General features: G+C 39.5%; 2 protein-coding genes across 2 annotated transcripts; both read left to right on the forward strand.

Moving 5' to 3' along the window:
• The first annotated feature begins 134 nt into the window (after window positions 1-134).
• On the forward strand, window positions 135-3,099 carry rpl37 (ribosomal protein L37). Its single transcript, XM_079364902.1, has 4 exons — window positions 135-220; window positions 895-1,030; window positions 1,357-1,441; window positions 2,990-3,099. Exons 1-4 carry the CDS (start codon window positions 218-220, stop codon window positions 3,057-3,059), a joined length of 294 nt encoding a protein of 97 aa, XP_079221028.1. The 5' UTR covers window positions 135-217; the 3' UTR covers window positions 3,060-3,099.
• A 3,948-nt stretch (window positions 3,100-7,047) lies between these two features.
• On the forward strand, window positions 7,048-16,558 carry LOC306836729 (prostaglandin G/H synthase 1-like). Its single transcript, XM_079363971.1, has 11 exons — window positions 7,048-7,269; window positions 7,366-7,449; window positions 10,518-10,634; window positions 12,121-12,261; window positions 12,367-12,510; window positions 12,784-12,965; window positions 13,132-13,215; window positions 13,551-13,797; window positions 14,687-14,973; window positions 15,329-15,476; window positions 15,852-16,558. The coding sequence occupies exons 1-11, from the start codon at window positions 7,263-7,265 to the stop codon at window positions 16,208-16,210; spliced, it is 1,800 nt and encodes a 599-aa protein (XP_079220097.1). The 5' UTR covers window positions 7,048-7,262; the 3' UTR covers window positions 16,211-16,558.
• Window positions 16,559-16,833: the final 275 nt, after the last annotated feature.

Consider the following 16,833-nt stretch of genomic DNA (forward strand, 5'->3'; position numbering starts at 1 on the left):
GTCAAATGGTTTGGGGTTTGTTTGTTTTTTAAGATAGACATACAATGTCCCCTCTCCTTGCATTCAATTTCAATTTTCTACTAAATCCTTCAAGCAAAAAAAAAAAAAAAAACAGCATGGGGAGAGAATTTTGTGGTACACAGGAAGCAACACGGATGTAATTTTATGCCGCGCAAGCCTCCCTTCCGGTCTCTTTTCCCTTAGCCACCGGACGAAAATGGTAAGCTGCAACGCCGGTGGAGAGAAATCTATCAACATCTGTACAATGTGATGTTCATCTGACGAATAATGTCGGTGTCCCGCTCCTAAATAAGCACATTTACCTTTTGGGTGAAACATTTTTCAGACGAAGCGTCATTTTGATAAAGTTATCGTCGGTTCATGTGTATCCATCTAGCTTTTATTTGCTAACGCTAGCATTAGTGATCTGTGTGTACAGACTGGAAAATCCAGCATAACGTTAAATTAACTGTGAATATCACCATGTTTGATCTTCATGTGTGCCTAGATGAGTAACTTTTCTGACGTAAAATTATTTTAAATGTTTGTAAATGACTTAAAGCCCCGTTAGAGCACCGACCGCGCTTCTCTTTAACTTTACAGTCAGTACTTGTGTATATCATAAAGATTAATAAACGCCTTTTTTAGGCCAAAGATATTATTACCAGCAGAATCCCCCGTTTGAAGTCGTCTGTAAACCTTTGAGGCAGTCTTTACATTATTGTATCTCTAATCTCAGTCTTGTCTGTGATGTTCTAAACACAAATGTCTGAACAGATGATTTACTATGATTTTATTTTCTGTGCTGAGACAAGACTCAATGTGTAAAACATTAGAACCTTATTGGAGCACTTTGGTTGTTTTCTAATCCCCTTCTCTCTCTCTCTCACTCAGACGAAGGGAACATCATCTTTCGGTAAGCGCCGGAACAAGACGCACACCCTGTGCCGTCGTTGTGGGTCCAAGGCCTACCATCTGCAGAAATCCTCCTGCGGCAAGTGTGGCTACCCTGAGAAGCGCAAGAGAAAGTGTAAGTCTGTCTTTGTGTAAGACCAGCTACTTTCCTCTGACATGCACTAAAATGCAGGAGTGTGCTGTTGACTTGTAAAGAGAAGTTTTCTAGGAGCAGTGTTTGTGTCCTTCAATGTTGTTGAGATGCCTTAAAGCGGTATGTTGTTGTAGAAGTCTGTTGTCTTTACTCTTCATGAGGATTTGTAGACTGAAGTATCGATGAGCTATACATGTCTCCCCTCTTCAGTGCAGTTATCAGGAGGTATATTTAGATGCAGCTGCTGGTGTAGACAGTATCATGATTGTCCAAATAAATGGTTCTTTTTGGGGTTTTTTGTACTTCAGACAACTGGAGCGCTAAGGCCAAGAGGAGGAACACCACTGGCACTGGCCGTCTGAGACACCTGAAGGTCGTCTACCGCAGGTTCAGGTAAGAGCTGCTCTCTGAGCTTTGTTGTTGTTGTTTTTCAAGCTCTGGTGGACTTAATGTACATCAGTCTGTTTGATTCTGAGACTTTGTGAAACATATGTAACTCAAATCTAACAATTGATTCAAATGAGCTTAAAGCTTGATGACAAGATACACGCGCTGATTTTTAAATAAACTGTTTAGACGCATGAACTCGAACTACAAGCAAATAGTGATGACATTTTGTTCAAGGGATTGTATGAATGCTTGGTACGTCGTTTTAGCAGCCAAGAGTTAATTGTCCTGAAGTTACAAGATTAAACGCAAAGTTTACTCACATGGCATATGGCTATAAACTGTTTGAAATGAACATATACAGAAAGCACATTTTAACTGCTATCAATAAAATGCTTTAAAAACATTAAACGCTCAGCTGAAACGTCTTTACTGAGATGATAAACACCAGACTGAAAAGTAAATATCTTCGGTTGAGAGAGCTACACAGCTTCAGTTTCTTGCTCCCTCACTTTTAAGTGTAACCGGAGTTTTTGCTCCTTTCTCATCCGGTCTGTGGTCCTGTTGTAATACTTGTCAATGTTGCTTACCAGTGATGTTGAAAAATAAATGTCTGAACATATGAATTCAGTATGATATCAGTTTATTCTCTGAGGTAAGCAGCATTGTAAAACAAGAGGATCAGTGACCGTAAAAATGAACTCTCGGGAGTGCCTGTGAGCCCAGACACCTTCTCGTCGAGGTGAAGCGTTCACAGGTGTGTCGCCTTAAAGTGGACGGTGATCGAACTCACTATAACCTAATCACTCAGCGGCCTCAACAACCTTAAAGATTTTACAATCACAACTATCATCTTGATCTGCAATCAACAACAAAAACTTGAGTTCTGTAATCAGCTCAAAAACTGAAGACTGTTCCAAAGTGCACGCTACTTGGTCTTCACAGAGATTGTTGGTAATGCTGACGTACAAAGATTTGTGGTCTGCTGCGCCTCTGCTATGTTCCCATTGTGTAGACTTCAGTTTAGGTTGTTTGTGCAATACTAAGCATTCAGGTATTTGACTTTACCTCGCTGCTCAGATACTTCAGTGGAGCTGTGCCATCATTGTTTGTTACATGTTGGGTCCCTGCTTGAAAAGGTTGCATCTGTAAAGCTGAATGAAAAAAGGAACCGTCTAACTTGATGAATTATTTTTTGTATTTTAATTAAGCATGCCGTAGGTCGCTGGTTTAAGTTGGCTGGTGACCAATGAAAGGCTACAGTTCTCATCCCATGGAGTTGAAACGCACCCCCAACCTCACTGGCCTTCTTTGTCTTAATTTTGTTTCTTAGTCCGTGTAGGAGAAATATTCATTGTTCAGATTAATAATGAGCCGACATCAGCTGCTGGAATTAAAGTTCTGAAACTAACCGGACGTGTTTACTGCAATTGATGATGAATTGTGACTATTAAAGTTGAGATTTAATAAAGTATACTTTATGGATTTAAATGGTAAGCAGACTTGATCCTTAGTAATCTCACCTTTTGTGCCGTCTTTTTTTTGTTTGTACAGAAATGGTTTCCGGGAAGGCACCACCCCTAAACCCAGACGTGCTGCAGTGGCCGCCTCCAGCTCATCTTAAATGCATTTTTCTGGTTCAATAAACGTGATGTGAAACGGGACTCTCTGTCTTTGTCTCCTTTTATATTAAAGCCTTTTTGTCTGCCCAGTGAAACACAGGGGTCATTATGTTTTGTAAGACTGTATTCCTGCTTTCTCCCCATCTCAAAATGACTTTCACATGTTTATTGGAAATAAACTTAAAATAAATGATTATTTCAGAAAAGGAAACTGCTGCTGCTGTATTTATGTGAAAGGCTTAGTAATTCTATCAACTGCACCTTAAGTTTAAGAAATGGGTCTGACCTTTTTCCACACACTACATCAGAAGCACAACATGAATAAATGTATTGAAGTATTCCTTTTTTAATTGGGATGTTATATCTCTAAACTGTATGGTTCTGTGATCAGTTGTAAATATTTCAATTAAGTTTTTCAGCATTTCCACCAAGCGGATTAATTTAAAATTAAGGAAGCTGAAGTATATAAATGTACTACTCAAAGTCAGGGATATTGTGAGATCCACAGTGGGTTTCATAAAAGTGATTTTTGGGATAGGGAGGTAATCGTATCGGGGTGATTAAAAACACTTCTCAGTGTACAGTGCGCCCTATTGGGGCCAATACCAAAAATACAACCATTTTCAGTGTTTAAAAAACTGGTGTAAGGAAGTCATTCCCAGTAAATTAAGCAGCCATGAAAAAGCGTCACCTAACAGACGAGCAGCGCCACCTGGCCGTAGCGCTCCTTCAGGTGCTTCTCATTATTTAATAGTAATATCAAAGGGAGCTATTATTAAATTGAGATTCTGATCAAATAGAAGTGCTGGTAAATAATATCCCTAGAGTAGTGTAATCAATGTCATAATCTGTACTGTGAACGGTCCAAAGTAATTTTTGCAGTAAGACTGGCAATGAACTGTTTCTCCAACATGTGTGTACTGAACCAAGATGTTGTTATCCTAGAGGTCTGGATTAACTTCTACTGGAACCTCGCATTCCAACCTAGCGTGCAGCTTTAGTCACGTTTCTGCAGCCATGTCCAAACATCCTCAACTACAACAACAAAGAGTAAATATTTAGATGGGGCCAAACAATAGTGGAACTAAGATGACTGGAGTGAGTTCAGCTTACTAAGCAGAGTCAAAAGGTTGAACTTAATGGTTTAAAGCTGGAGAAAGTTGTGTCATTGTTTGGAAACTGGGGAATTGTGGACAGTCTAACACATTTTGTCACGAGAGTCAGCGGATTCATGTCTGGAAGAGTACATGGAAACTTCTGAACTATCCATTTACTGGTTCATAGGTTACACATGCATCACAGAACATAAACAGTAGAAAGGCAGCATCAATAAATCTTAACAGGAGGGAATATTAACGTCAGAGGGTTTCAGGGAGCTGTTCTCGAAGTCGTAGTACCTGTCTCTACAAGAGTCAACCAATGAAATCGCTTTGTCAGTTGTTGGATCTGGCACATATCACAGTTATCTGGAGAGGGAGAGTGGTTTCATTCACAGATAAGCAGGAGTAGGATTTTACATCAGCTGGATTTCTCAACATTGTTTTTGGCGCTGCCACAGGGTTTCTCCTTTGTGGGGCCAAAACTCTGTCCAATTCATTCACACTGAAGGTGCGCGCTACCACATTTTAATTACAGCTCATTTGTCTGTTTGAGGAAAGGTTGCTGTGGAAAGGTTCCCCTTGAAGATTCCTTGGAAATAGATTCATTATTTGGAAACAGAAACCTTGACAGACACACACACACACACACACACACACACACACACACATTCATTTTTACAGGTTGTTTTCTACAATAAACAGAAAAAAAAGTGTATTTAGATTTTCCCTATTTGTCCTATTTCCCAAAACCTATCTAGCTTACATAAACCCAAAATGAGCATCACTATGTTTAAAAATATCTTTATAGAAATAAAAAAAAAACATGTACAGCTACCTAAACCTTTCTTATTATGTGATGTGTCCTGTATTAGTGTTTTTTGTTGTTGGAACGGTGTGTCTCCCTTGAAAGAGAAATCTGTGATCACAATGGGACTAACCTGGATAAATAAAGGTTATTATTTTTGTATAGTACACATGTACACAACAACAACAAGAGATAGATCAGAGCTACCGAGCCGTCCACAGAGATGCCCGAAAATCAACACAAACTGAAGGTCTTCACTGTAGCTTTCATCAGAAAGGACGCTTTATTTTTTTAAAGATATCCAAATAATTCTCTTGAGATGTTCAGATATTGAAACACATTATTGGTCTGGCTGCTTTTTGCTTCAACACATACAGGTAATGTTACCACATCACATCTCACACATTTACTGAGAGTATGTAGTGTATTTTACATGCAACACAATGTAATATAAATACGTATGTGAAGTGTAAGTATGCTGCTGAAACATGTGAGCTGTTGGTGGGACAAATGGTGTTCTTAAAGTTAGAGATTGGTTTAACATCAGAGACAATGAAGGGGTCTATTTGGGTTTCATTCCTTAAGACTGTGAAAGATAAACAATTTGGTATTGAAATGAGAACAGACCCTTAGGATACATGAGGGGAGATAAGACACCCCATGGTGTTTTGTAACCTTTGTAGTCATATGTCCTGAGGAACCACAGGTGGTGCAGGACTGTAGGAGAGGCACACCTGAATAATCAAAGCCTAAATGAAGTCGTAAATATTCTGATGTTGCTTTGACCAATACTGTATACATACTAGGGTCTTTTCTTTGTTCAGGAGGGATCACAATTGGCTGGTGACTCTCCCAGGTAACATGGCTAACCTGGATTGATGCTGTTTCTTGTCTTTGTAAATAAATGTCTTATATTACAAGCAAGTCAGTGTCCTACACATCATCGTCAAAGAAGGAGGACTTGAGAAACTACAAGTACAACAACAAAATTCTAGGATGAGAGTTCATAGCATCCATTACATCCATAAAGTTTTGACAGACCTCCTTTACTTTGACCTTTTGACCTTTGCTGGGGCTGTTTTCCAACACAGTAAACTCACTTTGAGTGATACACGCAAGTGAAGTGAAAAAATAACAAAAACTCAAAAACCCTGCTCAGCTTTGGTTCAAATGTTCTCACATTTTTGACACATGTTCAGTATATAAATGTACATATTTTACATTAATAAAATAATGTACCCAATACTAGAGATTTCCTTACCATTTTTTTTCTCATGACCAGTCATGTCCATTCAACTTACAGAAGCGCATTGCATTCACCAAAGGAAAAACACAGACACATTATAATCACCAGATCAATTCTACAGAGACAGAGAACATATACTTGCTTAAATAAACAAGTGAAAACATGCCACTCCTTGTACACATTCTTGTAATTATGGGATCTTTTCTCATAATTACGAGATAACGGTCTTGTTTTTTTTTCTTTGGTGAATGCAATGCGCTTCCGTAAGTTTGAGCACAGCCTCATAAGAAAAATAAAAACTCTGCAGAGTTTTGTTTGAGCATTTTCCGCCCTTGTTTCCTTTACAGTTAGGCTAGTTGTCCTTGGGTCTCTTTTTTTCGTTCATTAATTTTAAAGACTTGAAATGATTAAAATTAACAAAATAATGATGTTAAATCACTACAACCCCCTTGACTAGAAGCAGTGTTTTTGGCGTTAGTAAAGTAAAGTAAAGGCGTGTCTGTGTCTGACGATAACACGAACAATGACTTTGTTCCATGATCCAGAAAGCTATGCCAGCTAGACAGTGACACAGCAAGCACAATACCAGGACCCTGAAACTTAAACCGTCATTAATCGCACATTATTCACACCTTCCCTATTGAATTGTACTTTGTTTGCTATGAACAACAAAAACAAGGACAAACGATTATCACTTCCCAAACCATGGCCCTTTCAAAACCTTCCTAAAATGTCAAACATTTGCCTAGTGTGAGAGGGCACCAGCAGGGGGCGACAAAGATCTGAAAGACAGGCGCAGTGCTGAAGCCTCTGTCTCACTGTTTCTCCCTACTTTATCTGCAGGTGAAGTCGCAGTGCGACGGAGCTGCAGCACTCACACTGAGGAGTCAACTTGTTGGACCGCTGCTCTGACACTCTCACTCACTCTCTGTCTGTGTGTGGCCAGCTGGGTCTGCTCCTCACAACTCTGACTAAGACCGGAGTCTGGATGTTTACACTCTTCTTACAGTTTTATGAGTTTGGAATGCACATTTCCTGAACTGAGGCTGCTGTAATGAGATGTGAGTATGTCGGATTGCTGTCTATAGTGTCTACTTTATGTTTAAACCTCCTCATTTGCTACATACATTCATATGAAACTGTTTAATTTCTTTAAGCCTCTGTCCTTGGATCAGTTTGGGCTCTTCTCTTGCTGTTGCGGGAGCCTGCATGTCGGGGAGATGAGGTGTCCTCCAGCACAGGTTAGTGAGGGTTCATTGGGTTTTGATTAGTTATTTAATTGTTTGGATTTTAATCTAATTACCTTTTAGTCTGGGCACTTGATGCTTTAATATCAGGTACATGCAGGAAACACATTTTCAGGGGAGTAGGGGATGTGCGTGCATGCATGTTTTCTTTATCGCTGGGATTTCATCAGGTCTTCCTTTTAAACAAGTTAAGCTGCCAAAAGCTTCTAGACATTCCCTTAATAGTGAAAACAAAGACAGGCCCCTGCAGGCCTCCTGCCAGTACAATAACATGACTTCATCAGCAGGAGGCTCTTATAAACAACTAAAATGTTTTACACCTGGTTTTTCTTGTCTAGTTGATAAAAATCAGGAACACCCAGTATTCTCAAAACTGGATTCTGTCCTTCTAGCAATGAAGCCCCCCAACAGACTTTTCCTGCATGACCTGTGGCCAGACATGTAGCTTGACCTGCAAGACCACAAGCCCCTCCCCTCACACCTTTTATGTACACAATATACCATCTGGCCTTCAGTCTGATGCTATCAGCTTGCATATATGTGGAAAAAAGGCTGCCTTTTTCTTTTCTATGATATTTTCCTTTTTTTTTCTTTTCATAAATAGAGTCATAGTAATGTATAACACAAACATAAAACACCTTAATAGCTTTAATGGAGGTCTAATGCTACCATAAAAAAACATTATCATAGTTCCAGATGGGGTGGGTTGTCACGTTTTTTGACGTCTAAATTGCTCATCGTTTGATTAAAAATAAAAAATAAAAATCTTTCTTTTACTTTTTTTTTTTTTAATATAAAATTATTAATAATCATGTGTACTTAAACATGTTGACACAGCTTGCATCATCACATGATTGGTAAGCAACAATGTTAAATGGGGTAGTTGCCCCCAGTAAAATATCTGTTTGCTGGGGGCAGTTTAAACGTATACGGAATAAATGTGCGCAATGATTAACATATTTGTTTGAAAACGGCTACTGAGAGGAAGCTTTTATAGTGTAACATATAATAGCTCGATCACTTTGATTCAGATGGGGTTTTTTTCAACAATATTTAACAGCAGTTTATTATGAATAATGCATCAAATGAAATATTATCTGGGCAGTGAGATGAAGAACATCATCTGACAGCCTGACAAAGGTTTTATGATGGTAACACCATGTGACTGAGTGTAGACCTAAATCAAAGCTTTCTCTTTTAACAAGAGCTTGATAATGAAATGCCACACGTAGAAACTTCTGTGACAAACACGGCACCAACATGAGAAATTACTCTGACTCATGACATTTACTAAATCTTGTCCCACCACCATGTTCTTGTGCCATATAAATTAGCCTGCTAGATATGAGCTTGACAAAAAGCCATTGTATTAGGGTCGAAACAGTGCCATCTAGTTTGGCTCTATCAAGCACTGTGACAACCGACACCAGTTCACACAAACACAATCATTCCTGATGAACATGTTTTCTGATCATTCTTACAGTTAAAGCCAACAGGCAAAATTCCAGGATGGTTTTTTTTTATGTGTAACTGAGTCACAGGATGTCTTTTTTCCTTAAAGTATCGTCTTAATTTAAGTGATTTATTTGGAGGACAATTCCTCCCTATCAGCTTGATTTGAACTTAAACTGACCTGTTTCGTTAGATATTTCACATGTCGTTTATATAGCTTTACCAGATGTATTGAGTGTTGATGCTAGGAGACGGAGCAGGATAGGGCCTGCGTGGGCAGGGAGCGGCATGTTTTACATGTTCTCTCTCTCTGTAGAATTGCATTTAGTCAGAGCCTCAGAGGAGATTACCTTTAACGTGGACGTGTTGGAGTACAGTAAACGTTGCTCATGCGGCTCCCTGAACTTTCCTATGATATTATCAACTTAAAGTGTGAATCACTTTGGTTAAGTTTCGTCACCTGAAACTAGTTTGCATGACCATAGCTTGTTGTATCTTGTCGGGGCACTGACTAACATCCCCCTTCCCTCTGCCTCTCACTTTTACTGTGTGTCACAGAACAAAGGCCTTTTCATGCGGCTCACTCGATTAGCCAACATTTGTAGTTTTTTCTTTTTCCTACACGTTGATTTATGAAGGTACACAGTCTTCATATTTCAGACTTTGTCAGATCGAGTTGTAAGTTATGAAAAAAAAAGGTATTGTGCCACAAGAAATGTTTTCCACTAACCTGAGGCCTGACATAGTGTTGTGGTCTGTGAGTCAGCATGTAGTCTATTTCATAGAACTGACAGTCTCCTGTGAGGACTGTTGAGGAAAGCATATGAAAGGAAAAGGCTATGCAAGTTTAGGGGAGGAAGCTCAGCGAGGATGGAAAGTTGGGAGTGCAGGGACAGAGTTTGTGAATGATCGTAAAGGATGACGCAGCTAAAGCCAGTCACTGGAAATTAGGTTGTGGGAGCCAGAAGGAGACATGTGGTATGGTAGATTGTATCAGCATTGTGAATACCGGGAACTTTCCTCAACGGAGCCTGGTTCTGTTGAAGGACCACAGGTTAGCTTATGTTACTCATCAGAAGGGCATAGGGGCATAATTGGGAAAAGGGACATTCTCCTGAGCCCTTATCCTTTAATGGTCTGTCTTTTATAAGTTTCTGTTCCCTTAAGTCCCAAATACTTTTAGTAATACTTGTTAAAATTCCTGTTTAACATATTTAGAAACATGTTATTTAAATGGCTTTTAAATCTAAAACTACAACCAGCATACGTCCTGAATCTTGTGCTGGGAGCAGGAATGTAATAACACACCATGAATGTTATTGGCAGATGTTTTTTTTGTTAGTTTTTTTTTTTAATAGAAGTTGATCCTGAGTGGTTAAACAGAGACTTCAGGGATGGCTGAGAGAGAGATGCTTTTTTGGTGATCCAATCTTTTGCTTACGCAGATGTATTCATGTGGGATATTCCATAAGTCAATTTCAAACATTCCAAGTGAACATCGTATCCTCTTTACTTTCATTCAATGCATCTATAGGATCTGTCCACTTGAGATTATGTGATAGTATGTTCCTCCAGTCTCTCATATGAGTTCTTCTTCTTGTTTTCCACAGTGAACCCATGCTGTTATTTCCCCTGCCAGCACTGGGGTGTGTGTGTAAGATACGATGAGGACAAGTACGAGTGTGACTGTACTCGCACCGGCTTCTACGGAGAAAACTGCACCGTCCGTGAGTCCAGTTGTCTCGTGTGACCACTTGTCATTTCCTCCCTTAGGATTGAGCACTTTAAGAATTTCAAATATTCTGTTATTGCTTTTTAGTAGAAGCGTAAGGTTTAGATTGATAAGGTGACCGTTTCATTTTGTTAGTCTCAGGAAGTATTGCTACAAAGCAGTTGGCTTACAGAGTTTAGATTTCTTGTCTAGACCCAAATATTTGGAAAAGTTGCAGAACCGGGAGCAAATGCCAGAAAGAGGCCAGGTGGTTCAGATCTGCTTCTGCTGATCTGTTTGCTGAGCCACCTACAATCTCTGCTCCTCTGCCTGCTTCTCACTAACTGGGAACATTCACACACTGTGGTGCATAATTAAATGTGATGTGTTTGGCTGACAGCTATGCGGTTACATCACGCTCGACGGGCATTAAACAATAAAGCCTTGCTAAGTTTGTGTGTGGAGATAAATAATGATGAAGTTGGTGGAGATGGAAGGAAAGGTCAGGCAGGAGGTAGAATTACCACACACGTAGCTTATTTAACAAAAAGATAACTTTATGGGTGTTTTACGAGTTCAAAATGCTGAAAACAAGAATCCAAACATACCTCACCTACAACAACACTTCCAATTTTTTTTCCCTGAATCAAATAAGTTTTTCAGTTGGTGAGGGTTACTTTTTTATATAGCATCCATATGTTTTTTGTATGCCATCAGTAAACCAATTAATAGATATCTTAAATACATTTTTGTTTAAGGAGTTAATAGTATCTTAAAGCTAATTGTTTAGCCCTCTGGCAACCAGCTTTGCTGTTTTTGGCTGAATCCCACTGATGTCATTGTGTCATTTGAGGTCACAGCTGACAGCATTTTTTAAAGTAAAAGATTGCTCAAGAAACCTACTGTCAACGCCCTTTTCAGCACAAAACAGTTTACAGACATAGTCTACTATAGGCTTCTATATGGTGAATGCAGTGGAATGTTTAGCAGCTACAAAGCTAGATATTTCCCTTAGGGTTGGCAAAGACCAAAATCAGAGCTAGAATAGATTTGATTTCAGAACCCAGCATGGCTTCTAATGTGTGCATATGTTGCTTATTAAGTACTATAGTGTAAATTAACAACTGCTGCTAACAAAACACAGTATCACTAGTGATCATATGTTGATTCTGTGCACACAATGACACTCCACCTTGCTCAGCATCAATTTGTTGAACAACAATTGAAAGATGAATTTGACCAAAAATAAATGAAATTTCCTTGAAACCGTTGAATTTTTGATTTCTGGGGCAAGTTCCTTCCTTTTCCTGGTTAGTAATCCGGCCTTGCCCAGATCAGGCTGAACTCCATTTCATCAATCGCTGAACAATTCTGAGAAGTGGGTGGTGATATAATCTCTGTGTTTTCCAGAGTGACTTTCCACTCTGAATTCCTTGCTGCCTTCTTCCAGTAACACACTCTTTTTTTCTTTTTTCTTTTTGCTATGATTGGTTTAACTGCAGCGGAGTTTTGGACCAGAGTACGGCAGTTCTTGAAGCCCAGCCCAGATGTGGTTCATTACATACTGACCCATTTCCACTGGTTCTGGGACATCATCAACTACACCTTCCTGCGGGATGTTCTCATGCGGCTGGTCCTAACAGGTCCAGATTCTGTCAATCTTCTTCTTTCTTTCTTTTTTTTTTAACAGATACAATCTGTGTTTGAAATTCAATGAATCTAATAACTTTTTCCTTTTTATTGAACAGTTAGATCCAACTTGATACCCAACCCTCCAACTTTTAACTCAAAATACAACTACCTCAACTGGGAATCCTACTCTAATCTGAGCTACTACACTCGAATTCTTCCGCCTGTGCCAGTGGACTGTCCCACACCTTTGGGAGTCAAAGGTTAGCCAAAGTAAAAACTCCATGTGTCGATATGTTTCTGTTATCAGTTGGTCAACTTCAGATTCACATTCAGTATGCGGTATAAGTCGAATCTTTCACCCCAGTAATGTGCATGCAAATGTTGTGACCTTGAATGGTTTAGATGTGCAGTGCATTGTGTTCACTGTGTCAGCACTGTTTTAACAGACACTCTCTCTCAGTATTATGACTAGAGGTGTGGTGTATCTCTGTTTTCCCCTTTGCTGCGTTTGACGCTGTTCTGTTTCTGTTCAGGCAAGGCGGGGCTGCCTGACCCTGAGCTGCTGGTTGAGAGGTTGCTCAAGAGAAGAACTTTTAGACCTGACCCCCAGCGCTCCAACCTCATGTTCGCCTTCTTTGCTCAGCATTTCACCCATCAGTTCTTCAAGACCTACAATCGAATGGGTCTTGGTTTCACGAAGGCTCTTTCGCACGGGGTATAAAGCTTTAAATAAACTATGGAGTCAAATTTATCCTAGAAACAGAACAAAATACTGGTGACTAGACTACATTGTTAAGTTCCCTAACTGATAGCTAAGCCATACCAATATTTATATCCTCTCACCTCTTTTTTTTTAATCTGTTCTGTTGTGGTACATACAGGTGGACGCAGGACATGTTTATGGAGACAACCTAGAACGTCAGCTCCAGCTCCGGCTTCACAAAGACGGAAAACTCAAGTACCAGGTGAAAGAATCAAAACTATGCAAGAGAAAGCATTCATGTGCGTAGATAATTAACTCCAAATTCCCAACGCGATTTTTGAAAGATTTATCTCCAAGGACAGAATAAATCAGAGTTTTTTTGATAGAGACCTCAACAAAAACAAGCCAAATCTCTTGTTTAAGTAATTCGACTATTTTTTCTTCATATCAGAGAAAGATTTGACAAATGTTAAAGATGTAATTTTACTTTTTAGGGTCTTGCTGTCGGACTATAGAGAACACAGTGAAAACTCTGGGACAGATTAATCTTGTATTATGTTGTAATTAATAATCATTTGTTATCGCTTTTACCATCAGTTAATTGATGGCGAGATGTACCCTCCCTCTGTAATTGATGCACCCGTCAGGATGAGCTACCCACCTACAATTCCTCCTGAGAAGCAGATTGCTATTGGTCAGGAAGTGTTTGGACTCCTTCCTGGTTTGGGAATGTACGCTACACTGTGGCTGAGGGAACATAACCGCGTCTGTGACATCTTGAAGGTGGAGCATCCCACTTGGGATGATGAACAGCTTTTCCAGACCACACGCCTCATCATCATTGGTGAGCTGGACACTGTTCAGAAGAAATATTTCAAATATATTAGAAATAACCTCATTTGTTTGTGAGTAAAGTAAAAGTAAGACAAAAACATGAATAAAGCCGTCATGTATGTAGCATGTATAAAGTTAAGGCTAGGAGTTGATTAGCTGGGCTTAGCACAAAGACTGGAACAAGGGGGAACCGCTTGCTTGGCTCTTTCCAAGTGTAGAAAAATCACAAGACCAGCAACTCAGAAACTCAGTAATGTTATCATTTCGATTCCTGTTCGTAAAAGTCAGAACTTTAACGTTTACCTGACTGGCCATTGGATTTGGCTTTGAATTGATTTGAATTTGAAGCATCAAAAACCCCAAAGACCCTGCTTTTTCCATTTACAGCATCATTTTATATGGACTGTTTTCACCCAAAAAAGGGGTGGGGCCACAAGTTAAGGGCAAAGTGCGTGGGTTAGCTCCCACATTCAATACTTTTCCCATTGCATTGTAGGATATTAGTCCACTAAATGAGGTATATTCATTCCAACTCATATTACAGACTGTAATGGGGGATTTCAGACACAGTCATGGTAATCAAGCTAGCTGCTTCCCTGGTTAACAATTAGATGAAAAGCAGACCGAAACTGTCTTCGCTGTAGTTTTACACTAAACAGACACAAGAGTGGTATCAGTCTTTTCATCAACACCTAGCAACAAAGCAGATGGTTGGGTATTGGTTTGTTTCTAATACTAACAGAGTGTGTGCAGTCACACTCCCTCATACTGTAATGGCTGGTGATTCTATATGAGTTGACTTTGGTTTGAACATGTTCAGCTGTGAGTCAGCACAGGGTGGGTGGTTTGATTTTAATGACTTTGTCCTCCATCTTTGTGTCTCTGCATGTTCCCCTCAGGTGAGACAATAAAAATAGTTATAGAGGAGTATGTGCAGCACCTCAGCGGATACCTGCTGGACCTGAAGTTCGATCCCACTCTGCTGTTTAACTCCCAGTTCCAGTATGGAAATCGTATCGCTCTGGAATTCAGCCAGCTGTACCACTGGCATCCCTTGATGCCTGACAGCTTCTTAATAAATGGAGATGAAGTGACATACCCACAGTTTCTCTTCAACACTTCTGTCCTTACACACTATGGTATCGAGAAGCTGGTGGATTCCTTCTCTCGCCAGGCTGCTGGACAGGTAACAAACGTCAAAATGTAGCATTATAAATCAGCTCAATAAAGGGGACAGAATCTAAATTCATGCTGGCGCTTAATCCCTGAAAAAACGTTTTTTTTTGGCATTCACGTTTAGTCTTCCTGTTTTGCATCCTGCAAGTGTTTGGCCTGGTTCTATGTAAATAACTGTTATCTGACTTCTGTATTCAGGTTTTCGTACATGTTTTGTACCCAACATTTAACTATTTCACGTACAGTATGTAATAGCCATTTTAGGTCTGGATTTGTATTTCAAACTGTCTAATTAAACAAAATATCAAACGGTTTTTACAACAACCAATCACATTTTACTTTCAATAATTTCCTTTGTCCTGCAGATTGGAGGTGGACATAACATTAATGCAGTGTTGACCAAAGTGGCTGTGGGTGCCATAAAGGAGTCCCGCCTGCTCCGCATGCAGCCCTTCAACGAGTACAGGAAGCGCTTTAACCTTAAGCCGTACACATCATTCAAACAATTCACTGGTAAGCAAAACAGTTTTGTGTACAGAATACACAGACCAACCTTTAAATCATGTGATCTGTGACTTTTACAAGCCCATGAGAGCAGCTGGACATTCTTGGAATAAATGACATCTGTTTTGTCTGTTCTATGTTCTATGTTCCTGTTGCTTTTTAGAGCATGTGTGACTGTGCCTATCCTTTCAGTAGAAGTTTAGATAAAAAAGAAAACTCTTTCCTAGTGCAGGTCCAAACATTGCCTACTCTTTATGATTTTACCTTTGGTTACTATGGACATTAGTACATAATTCAGTGGCAATGCATACATAGACTATGTCAACCTTAAAGTTGCACAATTCTGTATTTAAGATATTTTTACTGACTAAATTAAATTTGCAGATAACGAGGAGATTGCCCGTGAACTTGAAGAGTTCTACGGAGACATAGATGCTCTTGAATTTTATCCTGGTCTGTTGCTGGAGACACGACTGGGGTCAACATTTGGAGAGAGCATGGTGGAGATGGGTGCCCCTTTCTCTCTCAAAGGCCTCCTGGGAAACCCCATATGTTCTCCTGAATACTGGAAGCCCAGCACCTTTGGAGGTAAAGTGGGGTTCGACATACTGAACTCGGCCACACTGAAGAAACTGGTATGTCAAAACACCAGGACGTGTCCTTATGTGGCGTTTAGCTTACCAACAGAGGATCAATCACAGAAAGAAAGGGAGGACACTAAAGTAAGAACTGATGAGCTATGACCTTTAACAGACACTTAAGGTTACGGTTGTGATCCCCTTATGAATGTTAAAGAGGCTGCAGCTAAACCAAGACATGTTGAAGATGGTCGCATGGAGAACATACAACAAGTTTGTGTGAACAGCACTGGAGGATCTGGAAAATAAAAACCAACAGTAACACACAACTACTGTTTAACAACTTGTGTCTGTGTATATTCATGCTGTCTAGTAAATAATGGATGCTTTGTCTTTAGATTTTTTCAAAGGAATGATTACATGAACTATTCTTGGAAATAAGACATGTAGACAATGTAGATTGTAGTCAACTCTTTTAAAATGAAAGGAATTAAAACTTTTTTTTTGACAATTCATTGTTTTGTACTTCTCATGATTTGGCATTCCCTCGTTTTTCTGAATTCAGTGTTTCTTTTGACCTGATACTGAATGCATGTGGTATAATATAGACTAAGTAAGAAATACATCAAACTGAAGCACAGTTACTTTGTAGGGGAAAGTGTTTAACCAAAATTCACATTTAGAAAGCTCTTTCCTTCTGAGTTTTTTAGGGTTAGGGTTAGTTGTAGTAGTTAACTGTTGTACTGTAATGGGGGTTTTGGTCACATTTCATAGTTATACTGCCCTCT

This window comes from Symphodus melops (genome assembly GCF_947650265.1).
Source record: "Symphodus melops genome assembly, chromosome: 16".
In the NCBI taxonomy this organism is placed as follows: domain Eukaryota; kingdom Metazoa; phylum Chordata; class Actinopteri; order Labriformes; family Labridae; genus Symphodus; species Symphodus melops.